Source organism: Nyctereutes procyonoides, unplaced genomic scaffold, assembly GCF_905146905.1.
Source record: "Nyctereutes procyonoides isolate TBG_1078 unplaced genomic scaffold, NYPRO_anot_genome, whole genome shotgun sequence".
NCBI lineage: Eukaryota > Metazoa > Chordata > Mammalia > Carnivora > Canidae > Nyctereutes > Nyctereutes procyonoides.
Window position 1 is genome coordinate 43,097,520 of NW_026575125.1, and position 22,035 is coordinate 43,119,554.

The 22,035-nt window shown below is 42.5% G+C and overlaps 1 protein-coding gene and 2 pseudogenes across 4 annotated transcripts in view; 2 read left to right on the plus strand and 1 right to left on the minus strand.

Annotated features, from left to right (window-relative positions):
- CCNB3 (cyclin B3) overlaps nucleotides 1-22,035 on the plus strand; it is a 75,022-nt gene that overhangs the window by 39,582 nt on the left and 13,405 nt on the right. For 2 of the 4 annotated variants that reach the window (XR_008666221.1, XR_008666220.1), the window contains exons 8-12: nucleotides 106-243; nucleotides 3,829-3,984; nucleotides 4,777-4,926; nucleotides 8,192-8,322; nucleotides 8,550-8,663. Coding sequence is in view for 2 of the 4 variants with exons in the window: in XM_055338825.1 (XP_055194800.1) it covers nucleotides 106-243; nucleotides 3,829-3,984; nucleotides 4,777-4,926; nucleotides 8,192-8,322; nucleotides 8,550-8,622 (648 nt within the window). In the remaining 2 variants the exon portion in view is untranslated. Of the gene's footprint in view, nucleotides 1-105; nucleotides 244-3,828; nucleotides 3,985-4,776; nucleotides 4,927-8,191; nucleotides 8,323-8,549; nucleotides 8,835-22,035 lie in introns of those variants that run through there. The other 2 variants (XM_055338825.1, XM_055338826.1) reach the window with 2 other exon arrangements.
- LOC129518637 (RNA-binding protein 3-like) lies at nucleotides 14,719-15,766 on the plus strand (annotated as a pseudogene).
- LOC129517909 (ubiquitin-conjugating enzyme E2 N-like) lies at nucleotides 20,610-21,479 on the minus strand (annotated as a pseudogene).

Consider the following 22,035-nt stretch of genomic DNA (forward strand, 5'->3'; position numbering starts at 1 on the left):
TGGTAGTTCTACTGTCCTCAATGCCACAGACCAGGTAGTTCTATCTACTGGATGTGACATTGGGGTGGGATGGTATGGCAGATTCCTGTTTGTGTATTCCTCCAGATGACCTTTGAGATGAGTCACGAGACCCTGTACTTGGCAGTAAAACTGGTGGATCACTACCTTATGGAGGTAATATGCAAGAGGGATAAGCTACAACTCCTTGGTTCCACTGCATTTCTGATTGCAGCAAAATTTGAGGTGAGTCTGAGTTCACAGAGCCTGGAGAAAATTAATCCGGTTTCTATCCAAGTCCAATATATATGTATGTATATATATATATGTGTATATATGTACATATATGTGTGTGTATCCCATACATGTATCTACACACATACACATGCATTTACATTTGCATATATATGCACCTGTGTGTGTGTGTATAATTACATATATATACCCACAAATAAGATTTCCTACCTTTTTTTGTGTCTTTCCTAGCAGAGGCACTGGTTTTGGGTGGCAGTGGTGGTATATTTGTTTCCTGATGACTGCAGGGTTCTTTCATTCTTCTTTGAAGATGTGTGTAGGTGGGCATGCATCTAGTTAAATACATTGTTCTTTGTAAATCTTCCTCCTGATCCACAATTCTCTGCCCACCCTGCATTTCTTTTTCCTTCAACCAACTTCATTTCCACCTAGTGGGATCTTGAACTGCATATATAAGAAAGCAGTTCCAAACCTGGGTGCTGGCAACATTTAAGAGAACACGGCTTCCTACAGATGGTAGTGAGTTCAGATGAAATAGTTATATTTAAAGTATCATATAAAAGAAAGTGGCTGTCTTTCTTTCTTTCTTTCTTTCTTTCTTTCTTTCTTTCTTTCTTTCTTTCATTCATTCATTCATTCTTTTACTCTTTCTAACATTTATCCATTCACCTTAGAGAGAGGAAGAGAGTGGAAGGAGGGGCAGAGGGAGAGCTAGAATCCTGAAGCAGACTCCCCATTGAACAGGGCTTGATCCCAGGATCCCCAGATCATGACCTGAACTAAAATCAGGAGTTGGCCGCCTAACCGACTGAGCCACCAAGGTACCCTGCTGGCCTTTCTTTCATAACCGTAATCCATCTAATTTCTCTTATTTTTCCCCTCTTCCTCAGATGCTAAATGATCTTGCTCAACTGTGATTTTTCCATAGATAGGCTACTGGTATGAAACCTTAGGGTTTAGAAGCAGAGAGGTAGCAACTTTTACTGAATTCAGAGAGCTTTAGAACTGTGGGGGTTTTTTGTGCTCCCTCACTTGCCCCCCCCCCCATTTTATCCTTAAATTCTTGCCTCCCTCCCTTCTTCACTCCCTCACTCACTACCTAGGTCCTTATCTCCCTCCCTCATCCCAGTCCCCCCTCATTTGCTTCTTACTTGTCTCCCTCTCTCCCTCCCTTTCTTGCAGCTCTTGCTTCACTTCCACCCTTGCTCCCTAACTCCATTCTTTTTTCTAGCCTTCTCTCAGCGCCTCTGTCATCCCTCCCTTCATTCTTCCATCCTTGCCTTGTGCACTCATTCACTACAAACTCTGTTTCCTCCTTGTTGTATCTCCCCCCCACCACTGGTTTTCCCCTCCCCTCCTCCCATCCTTACTCTATCCACTCCTTCTCCTGTGTCTCTGTTCCTGCCACCTCCTTCTACCACCCTCCCTCACTCTATCCCTTTCCATTCTCTTCCTCCTACCTCCCCCTCCCTCCTTTACTTCTTTCTTCCCCTTCTCCCTGCCTTTGCTCTCTTCCCTCTGTCCCATCTCTCCTCACTCCCCACCTCAGTCCTTTCATGCTGCACTCCCTTCCCCTCTTTTACTTCCCCCTTCCATCCTCTCCATCCTCCCTTTTCTGTTCATCCTTTCTCTCCCTTCTGCACATGCTCCTTCCCTCTCTACCTCCCACACTTGCTTCCTAGTACCCTGGCACCATGACTCCCTCTAATTCTAGCTGCCTCCCACCTTCCTTCTCTCATTTCCTTCTTCCCTTGTTTCTTCTCTCCTCCCTCCTTCCCTTGCTTCTTTCCTCACTGTTTCCCTATGGGATTCACTTCCTTCCCTACTAACTTGCTCCCTGGCTCCCCCTCATTGTCTGCTCCCTCCAAGCTCCCCCTCTTGATAGCTCCCTCTCCAGTGTTCACTTCCTCCTACCTGCTATCACTTGCTCCCTTCTATCCTCTTTCCATCTCTCTTTTTCCCTGTCTTCCCTGACTTACTTCCTCCCTCTGTCCCTTCTTCCCTCACTAGCCTCCTCCCTCCCTTTCTCCCTTACTCTCTCCCTTGCTCCCCTCCTTTGCTGCTTCCCCTCTGGCTCATTTCCTTGCCTGATCACTCACTCCCTGGTTCATTCCTTTCCTTCCCTCACTCCTTCCTTTTTTCTCTCATATATTTGGTCCTCCTACCTAGGGCCATCCTCGTGGCTTATCACAAGGTACTAAGTACTAAGGTACTAAATACTCCATGCCTCAGCTTCATGGGGGTTAAAAAGAAGTTGAGGGTCCTTGGCCAAAAGCAGAAGGAGGAGCAGAATGCAAAGAGGTACTTCTTAGCAAATCTGGGAACCAGAAGTACCCCTGTTCTGGTTATCAGAATGAAGGGCCCCCACTGTTTTTTGGAGAAGGGGTCTTCCCTTCACAGGATTGACAAGTACAGAAACACTTTTGCAAAGGTAAGTATGAAAATGTTATGAGAAGACAAGAGAGGAAGGAACCACTGGTGAGTCAGGCAAAGAAAGGGAGAGTTTTCTTGCCCTAGTGTTGTTGATACATTGCTGTGTGAACTAGAGCAATTGGCTCCCTCTTTCTGTGCCTCAGTCTTCTTGTCTGCAAAACTAGAGAGTTGGTCTAGTCTGAGATCACAAAATAGACAGAGAAAGGCATGGGAAGAATGTTGGGGTGGACAGTTAGATAGAGCTGGATAAAAGATTCAGTGGTCTTCCTGCTTACTAGTCTTCTTCCCCAAACCAAGATTCAAACCTGCAGAAGGCAGGGCATATCAAAGTGCTTCCCAGATGGGGGTTCTTCTGACCCTTGGCCTGGTCTAGATCTTCCCAATGTAGCCCACAAGCGTATCCTCCCACCCTCTTCAGTCCTCAGTCTCTGCTTAGGCTTTTAGTGCCTGTCTGCCTGTCTCTCACTGCCTGCTACCTCAGTAATGCCCCTTCCCAAACATCCCTATTCATTTCTTAGACTGGGAAACAGAGTGCAAGCTTATTTTCCATCTCTAGCTCTGCTTTCTGTGGCCGTCTTTCCTCCGTTCCCCCAGAGTAAGCCTTAGATTGCCTGTTTCAGAATTTCACTCATTAAAAGACTGATCATTGGGATCCCTGGGTGGCTCAGCAGTTTAGAGCCTGCCTTTGGCCCAGGGTGTGATCCTGGAATCCTGGGATTGAGTCCCACATTGGGCTCCCTGCATGGAGCCTGCTTCTCCCTCTGCCTGTGTCTCTGCCTCTCTCTGTGTGTGTGTGTCTCTTGTGAATAAATAACTAAAATCTAAAAAAAAAGACTGATCATTGCTACTGGTTCCTATGCCATATTATGCCACTTCTAACAGTGTGAAAATCTACCCCCAAAAGCCCTATTCTGTCTCCAGTGGTGCACATGTGGGGAAGATCTCTCCTATGTCTCTGATTTTGTTTTTCAGATGGGCCACTCAAATTAACCAGAATTTTGCTCTCAGAGCTACTCTGAAGGTTTATGCTGGGAAATGTTATTGCCTCCTATCTTTCACTTCTCTCCCCCACTGCCTTTTATCTCAAGGCAGAGTGGAGTGGCCTTTTGCCTGATTATGACTATCTCTCCTCTCCACCCCTAGGAGCCCTGCCCACCCTGTGTGGATGACTTCCTATATATCTGTGATGATATTTATCAGCGACATGAAATGCTCAGCATGGAAATCAGCATCCTGCAAACTCTTAAATTTGATATCAACATTCCCATCGCCTATCATTTCTTGCGCAGATATGCTAGGGTAAGAGGGAGGAGGTACATCCTTATTCTCCCACTACTGGGTTAGTCCCCTCCATACCCAGAGTGGCTGTGTGAGTGGTAGGAAAGGGGTAAGGGGCAACGTGGGGGCAGGGGAATTTCTTCTTCAATCCAGCTTCCTAGATTGATAATCTTTATGAAGTGTGTATGTGGGGAACAAAATAGAAGATTTTCCTGGTGTGTCTTTAAGTTCTGAGGTAAAGGCAGCATGGGGGGTGCGGAGAAGATTCTTTGATAGGAAGGGACATGTGGGAAGTTTGGGGGAGATGCTGGTAAAGTTCTCTTCCTTCATCTGAGTATTGGTTTCAGGGGAGGTCACTTTATAATTATGTATTCTACAAGTACATGGGTGTACTTTTCTCTATGTATGTGTTATAGGTTATCATTTTTAAAAAAAGATTCAAACAAGAAAAGGAAAATTCCTTTGAAGCATGTGATATTTCTAGAGTGGAGCCACATGCAAAGTTACAGTTGGGCTTTGGCTCTTCAAAGGATCACTTGCAAAGAAAGAGGAGGTGGGGGGGGGTACCGCAAGGACAATGGATAATTTGGTTAAAAACTCTAAAGGTAGGAAATCCTATTGGCCAATTTCAGAATCCCCGGCCTAAAGGTTCTGTGCTTTGGGGGGTGGGGTCCTTAATGTGAATCATGGTAGCTGGAGAGGTAAATTTAGGCGTGAGGTGTGGGATAACTGGAGAGTGTGAGTACAGGGGATCTTCTGCTTGGTGCTGCTTTTCTGAATTGATTGCTGAGCCAGTCTTCTTGCTACCTTTAGTGTCTCCATGCCAGCATGAAGACACTGACTTTGTCCCGCTTCATCTGTGAGATGACTCTGCAGGAATACGACTATGTCCAGGAGAAGGCTTCCAAGCTAGCTGCTGGCTCCTTCCTCCTGGCCCTCTACATGATGAAGCTCAGATACTGGGTAAACACTTTTTGGGGGCATGGGGTAGAGATTTAAAAGCACAGAGTCAGCAACCTAAGTGTGGATTGATAGATGAATGAATAAAGATGTGGTACACACACACACACACACACACACACACAGAGGAATATTACTTAGCTGTAAAAAAGAATAAAATCTTACCATTTGTGACAACATGGATGGACCTAGAGGGTATTATACTATGTGAAATATGTTAGAGAAAGGCAAATACTGTTTTATGTCACTTATATGTGGGATCTAAAACAAAAAAAACAGATTCATAAATATGGAGAACAAACTGGTGAGAAGAGGAGGTAGAGGGATGGGTGAAATAGGTGAAGAGCATTAAAAGGTATAAATTTCTGGTTACAATCTAAGTATGTCTTGGGGACACAAAGTACAGCATAGGTAGTATAGTCAGTAACATTATAATAATGTTGTATGGTGACAGATGTTGACTATACTTATCATGGCGAGCACAATTTGTAATGTATATAAATGCTGAATCACTATGTTATACACCTGAAACTAATGTAGTATTGTATGTTACCAGTACTTCAGTTAAAAGCAAGAAACCACAGGGTAAATTCAGGAGGAAGGTGTAAAGTTAGGGTCATGGGAAGCTTGGTGATAAAATTGGCATGTACCCATAGTTATAAATTCTTTGACATCTCAACGTGTTAGGAGCCTGGCTGCCTGAAGGGTTTTTACAGCAATGGGTTTTAATAATTTTATTTTTCTTAGTCACAGTAAAGCTTTGTTCCTAAAAAAGCTTACTTAAAAGTCCAGTATCAGAAAACAGATGACTATGGAATAATTCTGGTTGCAGCAGGCAGTGGGATGGGCTGCCTTCTTACCTGACCCCATTCTGCCCCTGCCCCTTGCAGTCCTCCCAGCAAAGTTGCCCTCCCCCACTCCCCCCAAGAGAGCTCATTGGAACAGAATTTGAGAAACACAGACCCGGAGAACAAAGTTGTGAAAGCAGCTGACCATGTGTATAATGGGCAACTCAGAGGTATAGTATAGTGGTCTTCTCTGAAGAGGAAGGCCCCTAAAACCTCCTTCCCCAGTGCAAATAAAACTCACTCCAGCCTAGAAATCCAGCAGCCACTACTGTTGGGAAAACCTCTGTGTACCGAGAAAGACTCCTATCAACAGTTGTGTGAACTTGGACAAGTCATACTGAAGTGTCTTGGGACAGGGAAAGCATTCAGTCAATGGCAGTGATGATAATGAAAAGGGAAAAAATGGCTAGCATTTATTCAGTGCTCAGACAGTGATCTAAGCACCCTGTGTATTAACTCATTTAATCTTTATAAGATCACTACTATTACTCCTACTTTACAAATAAGAAATAACTTCCCATATTTTGCTAATGAGAGGCAGAGCTAGTCTTTGGGGATTAGGAGTAGTGTTTAAATTGTATGCCTATCGTATAATCAGAATTGATGTGGCCACAGCTTTGGAACTCTAGCCCTGGACGCCCCATGCTGTGCTAGGCTTTGATCTTTGGATCCTAGGGAAATGTGATAGGTTCTAAGGGAACAACTAAGGGACTCAGGGCAGCAAACTACTTGTAGAAATATTTCTGTGTTTTAATACTTGGCATGGTTGTGCCAGACAGTATTGGCTAAGTGTCAGTCCCAATCTGAACCCAGTAATATGACCCCATAGTCCTCTATGCTATATGTGTACTGCTTCTATAGATAAGAAGGGCTTCACAGAGGAGGTGACTTTTGAGTTGGGTCTTGAAAGATGTATAGGAACCTGTAAGAGAAGACATTTTAGGTAGAGGGAATGATAATTGACAGGATGTAAAGGCAATGAGAGGAATGTGTTGTATTGGGGGGCAGAATGTGACACTTCCTATAGATAGAGCAGAGGGTATATTAATAGGGAGTGGTGAGAGATGAGACCAGTATGGTATAGTGTAGTCAGATTGTGAGAGATCTTTGATGCCGAGTAGAGGGACCTACTTTATATTAAGGCATTGGAAGGTTTTGAGGCAGGGGAGTGACCTACTTGTCTTTGTGTGTTTTGGAAATAGCACTGGTATAGCAGTATAGGAGGTGAATTAAATGAGAGTTAGTATAAAAGTGGGAACACCAGTGAGTAGGCTTTCATAATACTTAAGATGAAGCACTTGGGGCCTGCTGTGCGGTGACAATGGGGCCATTAATCTTATTTGACACACCCAATATAATATGTTACCCATGTGTTACTCCCCTGCTCAGCCTGCCAAAGATTACCCTTTACCTATGGCAGTGTATTCTAAACAATACCTGGTAGAACACTGGGATTCCTGTAGAAGTGTCTAAGGGAGCATGTAAAAGATGAAGGGATCAAAACTGGTGGGCTTGTTAGCTCTCATTCCCAATTTCAGGTAGACATTTGGGCTTGCACTTCCACCGTAGACCTTCCCACACATTCTGTAATTCTCTGTGCGCATGTCTGTCTCCCCCACTACATATTCCTTAAAGGGGAAGGGGCCTTAGTCATCTTTGTATTCACAGCAGCCTATACACACAGGGCTTGGTAATAATCCTAGCTAGCATTGTTTGGGTACTTATTTTGTGCTAGGCTCTGTTCTGTGTGCCTTGTATACCTTAACTCATTTAATCCTATGATGCCATTACTATAATTATCCCCATTTGGCCTAGAGGGAAACTGGGGCACCAAGAAGTTAATAATGGGCTCAACCCCATGCTGTTGGTGGAGCTAAAATTTGAACCCAAGCCATTTGCCCCTGGAGCCTTTGCTCTCAAACATTCTGCGGTATCACTTCTGCCCCATAATAGGCTCCCTTAAGACTGAATGAGAAAATAAATGCATGGAATGATAACTCTTAGAGCTTGAGAAGAGGAGCTGCATTCAATTCCTGTTGTCTGTTGACTTGGGATCTTAAGTTTGTTTTGAGGTTTGCCTGGCCATTGGCTCTTGACCTGAGAGTGAGTAAATTACAAAGTCAGTTGTGTTCCTTAGATTATTTAGTGGATTTCAGCTTACATGAATACCTACAACCAGGGCTAATATCCAGCTGGTACTATGGTACCTACATACATATGGGTAGCCATACCATTAGTTTGCGGCTAGAGCCAAGTCTTCTAGGAGGGTGCTCTATACTTGTGCTGTATGTGTTTTTAAAATGCTTGACTTTCTTCTCTGCCTGTACCATGTATAGGAAGAGTTTGGACTTGGGATAGTAGAGATGGAGGAAGGATCTGCTTCCTGTGGTGAAAGTCACTGTTCGTGTTGCTTCTTCCAGGTTCCTGCCCTGGAGTATTACAGTGGCTATAAGACCTCTGATCTTCACCCCTTGGTCAAGCAGCTAAACATCCTGCTGACATTGCGTCCTTCCAATAAGCTCAAGACTGTGTATTCCAAGTATTCTCACCAGTAAGTACCAAGCTCCAGTTGAGGATGGGTTTGTGCTCAGCCATGGGGGGAGGCACAGACTAGCCTCATGTAAGGAAAAAGAAAGATTCAGTGCTGTTCACCTTACTTTCTGCTTTTGGGTTAAACCAAGATAGGAAAACAAGAGCCTTGTGTCCCACTTGTTCCATGGAGTCTCTTTTCTTTGGCCTATTTTACACTAAGCACACCCCCCCCTCTTTCTTTTGCAGGGTCTTCTTCGAAGTCACCAAAATACCTCCCTTGGACATGTTGAAGCTAGAGGAGATTTTGAACTACTGCTAATTCTGAGGCTGAGGATCTGGCACTCTGGCAGCAACCACCAGGTCCAGTCAGGCATTTAAATAAGCTGTTATTTATTCTCTTTGAATTTCTCTTGATCACTTTTCTTTATTTTTACTCTTTTATTTGTCTTTTCTCATATTGATAATCTTATAAATATTTAAGTTTTTTATGAAAGAAAAGAAATTATTATAGTATTTGAGTGAAATTTAATAAAAAAAATAATGTTTGTTGTTAAAATGGTTCCCCTCCCCTCTTATTGTTCAGGAGCTCCATGCATAGCCCAGGGATGTTTTTTACCCTGTGCCTCAAGGATCTAAGTTATCCAATTTCCTTCTCTAGTTGAGAGACTTTCTCTTCATGAGAAGAAGAATTGAATTAGGGTGTGAATTGAAGGATGAGTCTGTATAAGGAGGATCCTTTGGTGGGGGGGGGGTGGCCTTGGTGCCCAGTTCGAAGAGATAGAACCCTACTGGGCAGACAGGCCTCAGTGTTCAGACCTGGGGCAGCTGGGAGGGTGGGCTAATACCCTTGGTCCGTATATCAGGTTTTTGGCTTTCTTTGTTTCTTCCTGGATGACAAACAGAGAATTAGGATTTTTAACCCCAATATGGCTCTACTTTCATAATTAGGCAGCTTTCTAGAGTCTAAATTTGGAAAGCTGCTTGGAGTAGCATGCCAGAATCTCTTTTGGACCTTATCTTCTGTCAAGAGGAGACATTTCTGAGGCGGGGCAAGATGGCAGAAGAGTAGGGTCCCCAAGTCAACTGTCCCCACCAACCTAGATAACTTTCAAATCATCCTGAAAACCTACAAATACGGCCTGAGATTTAAAGAGAGAAGAGCTGGAATGCTCCAGTGAGAAGAGTTCGCACTTCTATCAAGGTATGAAGACGGGAAAAAATAAAATAAAAAGCATCCAAGGGGGAGGGGGCCCCGCAAGGAGCCAAGCTAAGGCCAGGCAGCAAGAGACTCCAGGATGAGAAAGCCCCATCCCAGAGAAGCAGAAACTACCAATCTTCCTGTACGGAAAGGCGTTCTCAGGGAACTCGGGCAGGATCCCAGGAGGGGCAGGGATGCTCACGGGCTCCCAGAGGCACTAACAGAGGAACTGTGCCCTGGGGGAGAGCTCACCACACACTGCCGGCTGAGCTCCCTAAAGGGCTGGAATGTGCACCCAGCTGGGCCCTGGGAGCAGCTCAGACTGCGGCTCCGTGTGGAGGGGGCTGCGCGGACCAGGGAGCGGGATTCCAGCGGTGCAGATCCCGGAGCCCAGGGTGCTTGGGAACACAGCCAGGATCCAGCGCTCCCCCTGGGACAGGCGGAGGCCAGGAGGACACAGGGCAGCAAGGACACTCCTGCTGCCGGGTGGCCCCGAGCTGTGCAGATTGGCGGCCCCCGCCCCCGGAGCATCCAGGAACCTGTGGACTGGGAGCTGCAGTAGTTACTGCGGAAGCTGACTCCAGAGCTGGAAAGCTGAACGCTGCCACTGTTGTTCCTCCTGGTGTCACCTTGTACCTGGGACTAAGCAGGGCCGTGAGGGACCAGGTGCCTCACAGGATAAACAGCTCCCACTGAGCCGTTCACCTTGCGGGGGGCTGGGCAGCTCCCCCAGGTGCACACACCTGAGAATCCGCACAGCAGGACCCTCCCCCAGAAGACCAGCTGGAAGGACAGGGGAAAAGCAAGTTCTTGACCAAGCAGCGCTGGAAAGTTCCAGGGGAAGTCAAGGGATTTAGAGTATATAAAATCAGAGGATACCCTCCTTGTTTTTTGTTTTCTGTTTCTTCCCCACCCCTTTTATTCTCTCTTTTTCTCCTTTTTTCAGTACAACATGTTTTTAGACACTCTGCACTGAGCAAAATGAGTAGAAGGAAAAACTCACCATAGAAGAAAGAATCAGAAACAGTCCTCTCTACCACAGAGTTACAAAATTTGGATTACAGTTCAATGTCAGAAAGCCAACTCAGAAGCACAATTATAAAGCTATTGGTGGCTCTAGAAAAAAGCATAAAGGATTCAAGAGACTTCATGACTGCAGAATTTAGATGTAATCAGGCCGAAATTAAAAATCAATTTAATGAGATGCAATCCAAACTGGAGGTCCTAACGATGAGGATTAACGAGGTAGAAGGACAAGTGAGTGACATAGAAGACAAGTTGATGGCAAGGAAGGAAGCTGAGGAAAAAAGAGAAAAACAAAAGATCATTAGGATAGGTTAAGGGAAATAAATGACAGCCCCAGAAGGAAAAATCTATGCTTAAATGGGGTTCCAGAGGGCACCTAAAGGGACAGAGGTCCAGAAAGTGTATTTGAACAAATCATAGCTGAGAACTTCCCTAACTTGGGGAGGGAAACAGGCATTCAGATCCAGGAGATAGATCCCCCCCCTAAAATCAACCAAAATCGTTCAACACCTCAACATTTAATCGTGAAACTTGCAAATTCCAAAGATAAAAAGAAGATCCTTAAAGCAGCAAGACACAAGAGATCCATTACCTTTATGGGGAGAAGTATTAGGTTAATAGCAGACCTCTCCACAGAGACCTGGCAGGCCAGAAAGGGCTGGCAGGATATATTCAGGGTCCTAAATGAGAAGAATATGCAGCCAAGAATAGTTTATCCAGCAAAGCTCTCATTCAGAATAGAAAGAGAGATAAAGAGCTTCCAAGATAGACAGAAACTAAAAGAATATGTGACCACCAAATGAGCTCTGCAAAAAACTTTTTTTTAAAATTTTTTTATAAATTTATTTTTACTGGTGTTCAATTTGCCAACATATAGAATAACACCCAGTCCTCATCCCATCAAGTGCCCCCCTCAGTGCCTGTCACCCAGTCACCCCCACCCCCCGCCCACCTCCCCTTCACCACCCCTAGTTCATTTCCCAGAGTTAGGAGTCTCTCATGTTCTGTCTCCCTTACTGATACTTCCCACTCATTTTTTCTCCTTTCCCCTTCTATTCCCTTTCACTATTATTTATATTCCCCAAATGAATGAGACCATATAATGTTTGTCCTTCTCCGATTGACTTACTTCATTCAGCATAATATCCTCCAGTTCCATCCACGTCGAAGCAAATGGGGGATATTTGTCGTTTCTAATGGCTGAGTAATTTTCCATTGTATACATAGACCACATTTTCTTTATCCATTCATCTTTCGATGGACACCAAGGCTCCTGCCACAGTTTGGCTATTGTGGACATTGCTGCTATAAACATCAGGGTGCAGATGTCCCGGCAATTCACTGCATCTGTATCTTTGAGGTAAATCCCCAGCAGTGCAATTGCTAGGTTGTAGGGAAGATCTATTTTTAACTTTGAGGAACCTCCACACAGTTTTCCAGAGTGGCTGCACCAGTTCACATTCCCACCACCAGTGCAAGAGGGTTCACCTTTCTCCACATCCTCTCCAACATTTGTGGTTTCCTGCCTTGTTAATTTTCCCCATTCTCACTGGTGTGAGGTTGTATCTCATTGTGGTTTTGATTTGTATTTCCCTGATGGCCAGTGATGTGGAGCATTTTCTCATGTGCTTGTTGGCCATGCTTATGTCTCCCTCTGTGAGATTTCTATTCATGTCTTTTGCCCATTTCATGATTGGATTGTTTGTTTCTTTGCTGTTGAGTTTCATAAGTTCTTTATAGATCTTTTTCCTTTTGTTTCTCTTGCCTTCATGGATGTATCTTGCAGGAAGTTACTGTGGCCAAGTTCAAAAGGGTGTTGCCTGTGTTCTCCTCTAGGATTTTGGTGGAATCTTGTCTCACATTTAGATCTTTCATCCATTTTGAGTTTATCTTTGCGTATGGTGCAAGAGAGTGGTCTAGTTTCAATCTTCTGCATGTGGATGTCCAATTTTCCCAGCACCATTTATTGAAGAGACTTTTTTCCAGTGGGTAGTCTTTCCTTTTTGTCAAATATTAGTTAACCATAAAGTTGAGGGTCCACTTCTGGATTCTCTATTCTGTTCCATTGATCTATGTGTCTGTTTTTGTGCCAGTACCACACTGTCTTGATGACCACAGCTTTGTAGTACAACCTGAAATCTGGCATTGTGATGCCCCCAGATACGTTTTTTTTTTTTTTTAATATTCCCCTGGCTATTCGGGGTCGTTTCAGATTCCACACAAATCTTAAAATAATTTGTTCCAACTCTCTGAAGAATGTCCATAGTACTTTGATAGGGATTGCATTATTTATTCATAGAGACACACACACACACACACACAGAGAGAGAGAGAGAGAGAGAGAGAGAGAGAGAGAGAGAGAGGCAAAGACACAGGGAGAAGAAGGCTCCATGCAGGGAGCCCGACGTGGGACTCAATCCAGGGTCTCCAGGATCATGCCCTGGGCTGCAGGCAGCGCTAAACCACTGAGCCACCGGGGCTGCCCTAGGGATTGCATTAAACATGTAAATTGCCCTGGGTAGCATTGACATTTTCACAATATTAATTCTTCCAATCCATGAGCATGGAATATTTTTCCGTCTCTTTGTGTCTTCCTCAATTTCTTTCAGAAGTGTTCTGTAGTTTTTAGGGTATAGATCCTTTACCTCTTTGGTTAAGTTTATTCCTAGGTATCGTATGCTTTTGGGTGCAATTGTAAATGGGATTGATTCCTTAGTTTCTCTTTCTTCAGTCTCATTGTTAGTGTATAGAAATGCCACTGACTTCTGGGCATTGATTTTGTATCCTGCCACACTGCCAAATTGCTGTAGGAGTTCTAACAATCTTGGGGTGGACTCTTTTGGGTTTTCTAAGTACAGTATCATGTAATCTGCGAAGAGAGAGAGTTTGACTTCTTCTTTACCAATTTGAATGCCTTTTGTTCCTTTTTGTTGCCTGATTGTTGAGGCTAGGACTTCTAGTCCTATGTTGAATAGCAGTGGTGAGAGTGGACATCCCTGTCTTGTTCCTGATCTTAGGAGAGACTCCCAGGGTTTCCCCATTGAGAATGATAATTGCTGTGGGCTTTTCGTAGATGGCTTTTAAGATGCTGAGGAATGTTCCCTCTATGCCTACCATCTGAAGAGTTTTGATCAGGAGTGGATGCTGTATTTTGTCAAATGCTTTCTCTGCATCTATTGAGAGGATCATATGGTTCTTGTTTTTTCTCTTGTTGATATGATCAATCACATTGATTGCTTTATGAGTGTTGAACCAGCCTTGCATCCCAGGGATAAATCCCACTTGGTCATGGTGAATAATCCTCTTAATGTACAGTTGGATCCTATTGGCTAGTATCTTGTTGAGAATTTTTGCATCTGTGTTCATCAGGGATATTGGTCTATAATTCTCCTTTTTGGTGGGGTCTTTGTCTGGTTTTGGAATTAAGGTGATGCTGGCCTCATACAATGAGTTTGGAAATATTCCATGCCTTTCTATCTTTCAGAATAGCTTTAGTAGAATAGGTATTGTTTCTTTAAACGTTTGATAGAATTCCCCTGGGAAGCTATCTGTCCCTGGACTTTTGTGTCTCAGGAAGTTTTTGATTACTGCTTCAATTTCCTCCCTGGTTATCGGCCTGTTCAGATTTTCTATTTCTTCCTCTTCCAGTTTTGGTAGTTTGTGGTTTTCCAGAAATGTATCTATTTCTTTTAGATTGCCTAAATTATTGGCATATAGGTGCTCATAGTATGTTTTTTACATTGTTTGCATTTCCTTGGTGTTGGTGGTTTTCTCTCCTTTCTCATTCATGATTTTATTAATTTGAGTCTTCTATCTCTTCTTTTTAATAAGGCTGGCTAATGGTATATCTGTCTTATTAATTCTTTCAAAGAACCAACTCCTGGTTCTGTTGATCTGTTCCACAGTTCTTCTGGTCTCTATTTCGTTGAGTTCTGCTCGAATCTTTATTAACTGTCTTCTGTTGGGTGTAGGATATATTTGCTGTTTTTTCTCCAGCTCCTTTAGGTGTAAGGTTAGCTTTTCTATTTGAGTTCTTTCCAGTTTATGGAGGGATGCTTGTATTGCGATGTATTTCCCTTTTAGGACTGCTTTTGCTGTATCACAAAGATTTTGAATGGTTGTATCTTCATTTTCATTAGTTTCCATGAATCTTTTTATTTTTTTATTATTTTTTTAATTTTTATTTTTTATTTATGATAGAGCGAGAGAGAGACAGAGACAGAGACATAGGCAGAGGGAGAAGCAGGCTCCATGCACCGGGAGCCCGACGTGGGATTCGATCCCGGGTCTCCAGGATCTCGCCCTGGGCCAAAAGCAGGTGCCAAAACTGCTGCACCACCCAGGGATCCCCCCATGAATCTTTTTAATTCTTCTCTAATTTCCTGGTTGACCCTTTCATCTTTTAGCCGGATGGTCCTTAACCTCCACATGTTTGAAATCCTTCAAAGATTTCAAGTATCAAGAAGATACTAGCCAATATCCAACAGTACATTAACAACATTATTCACCCCCAGTCTCACCCCCAGTCTCTCTGCTTCTCGTTGGTTGCTGTTCTGAGCTTTTTGCTTGATTTGCAGTACTCGAGTTCACTGCCATGTCTTCTGAAGAAGGAATGCTTTTCTTGGGAGGGCTGAACTTCAACATCAATGAGCAGGCTTTGTAAGACCACTTCAGCAACTTCGGTCCTATCTCTGAGGTTGTTATTGTCAAGGACCGGGAGACTCAGCGATCCCGGGGTTTTTGTTTCATCACCTTCAGCAATCTAGAGCATGCCTCAGATGCCATGAGACCCATGAATGGAGAGTCTCTGGATGGTCGCCAGATCCGTGTGGATCACGTGGACAAGTCGGCCAGGGGAACTAGAGGGTGTGCCTTTAGGGCCCATCGGCGTGGTCGCAGCTACTCTAGAGGTGGTGGGGACCAGGGCTATGGGAGTGGCAGATATGACAGTCGACCTGGAGGATATGGATATGGAAGGTCCAGAGACTATGGTGGCAGAAGCCAGGGTAGTTATGGCCGCTACTCAGGAGGAAATTACAGAGACAATTATGACAACTGAGATGAGGCATGTGCACCTAAAGTAGATACACAAGGAATAAAACTTCTGATCCAGGATCATCCTTCCAAATGGCTGTATTTATAAAGATTTTTGGAGCTGCATTGATACATCTGTTCTAGTACATCACGTTCTGTTTTTTAACTGAACTCCAGAAGTAGTTTGTTATAGAGACATTTTAGAGAACGCTCCATGTGATTTCTAAAATTTTCTCCCATTTATTTATTTTTTTAAAAAAAATTTTTAATTTTTATTTATTTTATGATAGTCACAGAGAGAGAGAGAGAGAGAGAGAGAGAGAGTGAGAGGCAGAGACATAGGCATCAAGACAGTGGTACTGGCACAAAAACCGACACATAGATCAATGGAACAGAATAGAGAACACAGAAGTGGACCCTCAACTTTATGACCAACCAATATTCGACAAAGCAGGAAAGACTATCCACTAGAAAAAAGACAGTCTCTTCAATAAATGGTGCTGGGAAAATTGGACAGCCACATGCAGAAGAATGACACTAGAGCATTCTCTTACACCATACACAAAGATAGACTCTAAATGGATGAAAGATCTAAATGTGAGACAAGATTCCTTCAAAGTCCTAGAGGAGAACGCAGGCAAAACCCCTTTTGTACTTGGCCACAGCAACTTCTTGTGAGATACATCCATGAAGGCAAGAGAAACAAAAGCAAAAATGAATTATTGGGACTTCATCAAGGTAAAAAACTTCTGCACAGAAAAAGAAACAGTCAACAAAACTAAAAGACTACCTACAGAATGGGAGAAGATATTTGCAAATGACCTATCAGATAAAGGGCTGGTATCCAAGTTCTATAAAGAACTTATTAAACTGAACACCCAAGGAAAAAAAAATCCAATCATGAAATGGGCAAAAGACATGAACAGAAATCTCAGAGGAAGACATAGACATGGCCCACAAGCACATGAGAAAATGCTCCACATCACTGGCCATCAGAGAAATCCAAATTAAAGCCACAATGAGATACTACCTCACACTAGTGAGAATGGTGAACATTAACAAGGCAGGAAACCACAAATGTTGGAGAGGATGTGGAGAAAGGGGAACCCTCTTGCACTGGTGGTGGGAATGTGAACTGGTGCAGCCACTCTGGAAAACTGTGTGGAGGTTCCTCAAGGAGTTAAAAAATAGATCTGCCCTACGACCTAGCAATTGCACTGCTGGGGATTTACCTCAAAGATACAGATGCAGTGAATTGCCGGGACATCTGCACCCTGATGTTTATAGCAGCAATGTCCACAATAGCCAAACTGTGGCAGGAGCCTCGGTGTCCATCGAAAGATGAATGGATAAAGAAGATGTGGTGTATGTATACACTGGAATATTACTTAGTCTTTAGAAACGACAAATATCCCCCATTTGCTTCGATGTGGTTGGAACTGGAGGGTATTATGCTGAGTGAAATAAGTCAATCGGAAAAGGACAAACATCATATGGTCTCATTCATTTGGGGAATATAAAAAATTAGTGAAAGGGATAAAGGGAAAGGAGAGAAAATGAGTGAAAATATAAGTGAGGGTGACGAAAAAATGAGAGCACCTAACTCTGGGAAATGAACAAGGGGTGGTGAAAGGGAGGTGGGTGTCGTGTTGGGGTGACGGGCACTGAGGGGGGCACTTGGCGGATGAGCACTGGGTGTTACGCTATATGTTGGCAAATTGAACTCTAATAAAAAATAATTTAAAAAGAGACATTTCCACCTGTGATATCAGTGAGCTATCCCACGAATGTGAACATCAATAATTTGCCCAGTGTTCATTCATAACACCTTAAGGAAGTTCTACTCTCTCTCCCTATCCTACGTCTGGGGTTATGTGTACTGGTACAGCTATCTTAGTTGTTAACATAGGGGTTACATTTACTCTGTGCCAGTTGATAAAGAACCACTGCCTTTAATCATGCCTCTAAGACAGCTGGAACCTCCCCACAATCTAGTAACTGAAGTAAGTAATGTCACAGCAAGAGACCTCTAGGACTCTATTTGAGTACAATGACTGGCAGTTGTTGTGATTGATTTGTGCTCATTTGTCATTACTTGTCACAATTTTTGAATATCAGTCCTGTCGGTGGGAAGCTGGTGGAGGGGACAGTCAGTGGAGAGCTCTTGGGGAAAATACTTCCCCACTTCTAGTCCCAGCTTCTCCATGCTAGTCTGGTCACATTTCCTGTTGTGGTTGGGGACAGAAGGGAGAGCACTCTGAGCCCTTAGATGTCTTAGTGCTTTCTTTCTCCTTGTGTCAGTTTCCCATTCCCCTCCAAACTTGCTTTGCCTTGGTGACCAGATATCCCTGGGTTCCCTCCTGCCTCATTCCACTACTTTGCAGGGTGACTAAAGGGTAAGGCCAGAGGTCTAAGTTGCCTGGCATTGATTCAGCTTGTATAACCAACTTTGCATAAACATGCTAAAAGCACTAGGTTTGAATCCCTCTTGCAAATTCCAGCCTCACTGAAAGGAAGCATCTTACACATGCTTTTTAATTCAGGAGCTTCATCAGAGTTAAAAATGAATTGATTTGATTATTCCTCTCCCCCACCTTTTTTCAACTCTGTTCTTTTTTTTTTTTAGCTCTGTTCTTGATAAGTGATAATAGAACCATCAATCATTTTTGTTGGGTCATCTGCATGTCTCAGAATTTATTTTACACTTATCACTACTTCAAAATTAAGATAGCTATTAGACCTGGATCTTATTTTTTGTTCTTTTATTAAAGAAGCACATCATATTCTTTGTCAATAATTTGTTTTTATATTTGGATGACTCTAAATCAGTGTAATTGGTTTTCTTTGTAACCTTATATAACCGTTTTATAGAGATATAATTCACATATCATGCAATTCACCAATTTAAAGTGTACAATTCAATAGTTTTTGATATATTCACAGAGTTGTACATCTACAGCCATAATCTAATTTTGGAACATTTTCATCACCCCATAAAGAAACCCCGTGCCATTAGCAGTTAACACCAATCCTGTACACTCCCCCACCCCCAACCCTAGGCAACCACTAATTTTTCTGTCTCTGTAAATTTGCCACTTCACATAAACCAAATCATACAATGTGTAGCCTTTTGTGTCTGGCTTCTTTCTCTTGGCATAATGTTTTCAAGGTTTATCCATGTTGTAGTGAGTGTCAGTCCTTAATTTCCTTTTATTTATTGCTGAATGATATCCCATTGTATGAATATACAACATTTTATTTAGTCATCAGTTGATAGAAATCTGTTTTTCCCCACTTTTTTGCTATTTGTAATTGTGCTATGAGTATTCATGAACAAGGTTTTGTGTGGACATGTTTTTGTTTCTCTTGTGAATATACTTAGGAGTGGCATTGCTGGATTATGTGCTATTTTACATCCCTGCTCATAAGCAGTGTATGAGGGTTCTGATTTCTCTATATTCTTTCCAACATTTGGTATTATCTGTTTTTTTAATTATAGCCATCCTAGTGGGTGTGAAGTGTAGTATCTTACTATGGTTTTGATTTCCATTTCCTTGATGGCGAATAATGTTTAGCAGTTTTTTTTAATTTTTATTTATTTATGAAAGTCACAGAGAGAGAGAGAGAGAGAGAGGCAGAGACACAGGCAGAGGGAGAAGCAGGCTCCATGCACCGGGAGCCCGATGTGGGATTCGATCCCGGGTCTCCAGGATCGCGCCCTGGGCCAAAGGCAGGCGCCAAACCACTGCGCCACCCAGGGATCCCTAGCAGTTTTTTTTTTAATGTGCTTATTTGCCATTTGTTTATCTTCTTTGGAGAGATGTCTATTCACATTCTTTGCACATCTTTAATTATTTGTGTCTTTATTACTGAATGGTAAGAATTCTTCATATATTTTGGATCATAGATATGATTTGCAAATATTTTCTCTGATTCTATGGATTGTCTTTTCACAAGATAATCTTGATAGTGCTATTTGTAACATAGGAGTTTTTAATTTTGATAAAGTCAAATTTATCCATTTTTTGGGATATTTTTGCTTTTGTGTCACATCTTAATAAACATTGCCTAGTTCATGTCATGAAGATTTATCCACATGATTTTGTCTAGGAGTTTTATAGTTTAACTCTTTCATTTAAGTCTTAATCTATTTTATTTATTTTTATTTTTTAGAATAACAAAAAATATTTCACTAAAACATAAGATTTACATAAGTTTCCAGACAAGCCATACAAGATGGTCACAAGCTTTTTCTTAAAGGAAGGATTCTACACTTGACAGCAAAGTCACGATGTTATTAGTGAGGGCTGTGATGTTTGTTTACTGTTCCCAGTTTGGTTCAAACAATCAAGCTTGTCCATCTACAGCATCTAAATAAATTTAGACTTGGCTAGAGAGCATATTCTAAAGAACTGGTGAGCTGCTTTTAACCGATGCAATTAGATCACCAATAAAAAGGGGGAAAGGAGCCCATAAAATTAAAACTACCTATCCCCCTCAAAAAAAAAAACAAACACCCATACCTCTGCAGCTGACCCTGACAACTACCTTCATTCCCAGTGCTTTATACTTAAACCATGATGGGCTAAATGAATAAAAGCAGAGAGGGGCCACTGCTTTTAAACGTTTCACAGCAATCCAGATGGTACTTCTAGCCTCTGCTCATGCTTTACAACAGTGAATCAGGACAAGACATAGATTTGCTAATGTGCATTTATTTATTTTTTTAAGATTCTGTTCATTTATTCATGAGAGAGAGAGAGAGAGAGAGTCAGAAACACAGGCAGAGGGAGAAGCAGGCTCCATGCAGGGAGCCGACGAGGGACTTGATCCGGGGTCTCCAGGATCAGGCCCTGGGCTGGAGGCGGCGCTAAACCGCTGAGCTACCTCGGCTGTCCGCTAATGTGCATTTAATCACCAAAGGACTGAAGATGTCTGGGCTTTTATTCTGTAATGTTTCTAAGACTGTGTCCATTAAATGCAAACAAAAAAGGAAGAAGTCTTGGCAGAACAGGAGAAGTGATGCACACTTGATGATTGGATTAATTTTAAATATTATTCACGGCATATAGCCTAGTCCATGCTCAAACTGTTTCTAAGGCTTGGGCTTCTTTGGTCTCCCATTGCCCTGCTACATCATTTGCTAATGGATCATCTGGATTGGGAGCACTTAACAAAGCCTGGATCGATAGCAGAACTGTGCAGATCTGCAGTGCTGGGGACCACTTATCTATCAAAATATCTAAACATATTCTTCCCAACTTGTCTACGTTAGGATAATAAATTTTGGTCATGAAACGTACTTGAGGGGCTCCCATCAGGTATTCTTCTGGAAGGAATAGTTCGTTTAAAAGTCCCTCCCTCAAGGGGGGAATCCTAGGGGCCTGCAATGACCACAAGAAAATAATGGGCATTGCTCTCATCTGGTTCTGCTTTAATGCCAGGAACTGGTTCTGCCAGCAAACGCTGGGTTTCCTTGATAATCCTGCAGGGCAGGGCAGCCCGGCCATCTTGTCAGATCCCGAGTTTGGCCTCTGATCTCTGACTCTGGCTCCGCTCGCCTCACGCACAAGTCAAGTCTTAATCTATTTTAAATTAATTTTTATTAATGGTGATATGTAGGTGTCCAACTTCATTTTCTTACTTGTGGATATTCAGTTGCTCTAGCACTGTTTTTTGATTTAATTTGATTTAATTTAACAACAAATTATCAACAATATTTTATAGTTATCATAGTATGGTCTTTTTTTTTATCTTATATTTCTATTATATTTATTCCTAAGTATTTTTTAATAGAGCCATCAGTCTTGATCACTTTCAATTTCTTGCTTATGCTTACATGTTTTGATTATGGCCTTACAAAAAAGATGACCTTATTAAGCCTTGCCAACTTTACCTCCTATTTCTTGAATTGGCATTTTCATTATAATGTCTACTACCACTGTCCAGGTTTGAGATCTTATCTTTTGCTTGGGTTACTTATGGGACTTTTCTAACTGGTCTGCCTATCTTTAGTTTTACTCCCTTCAAATTCACCCTCCCATACAATGACCAGAATGATTTATTTAAAATTAAATTCTTGATTATAGTTCTGGGTAACATGGTTATGTGACTGCTACTCTTTGTCTCTCAGTGAACGCAATCATAAAATCTGGATAGAGTGCATGGCACAACTATTTGAGAATTCTGAAAAGTAAGCAGCTTAAGGCAGATTGGAGAAGATCAAAGTTTGAGGAACCAGCAAACCAGTGGAGAATTCCTACTTTTCCTGCTCTCAGACTCTCCAATCTGAACTTAAGGAGCTGAAAACCTGGAAGTGAGCACTATAATACAGAGAGCTCCAAGAGAATTCTCTAGTTCTGGCTTAGAAAATGAGGGGGCAGAAATCCCCCATGTTTTTCCTTATTTATCTCTTTTCTCACATCCCAATCCCTAGGCAACTATGCAGTGACAGCAATTATACTTGCAATGGGT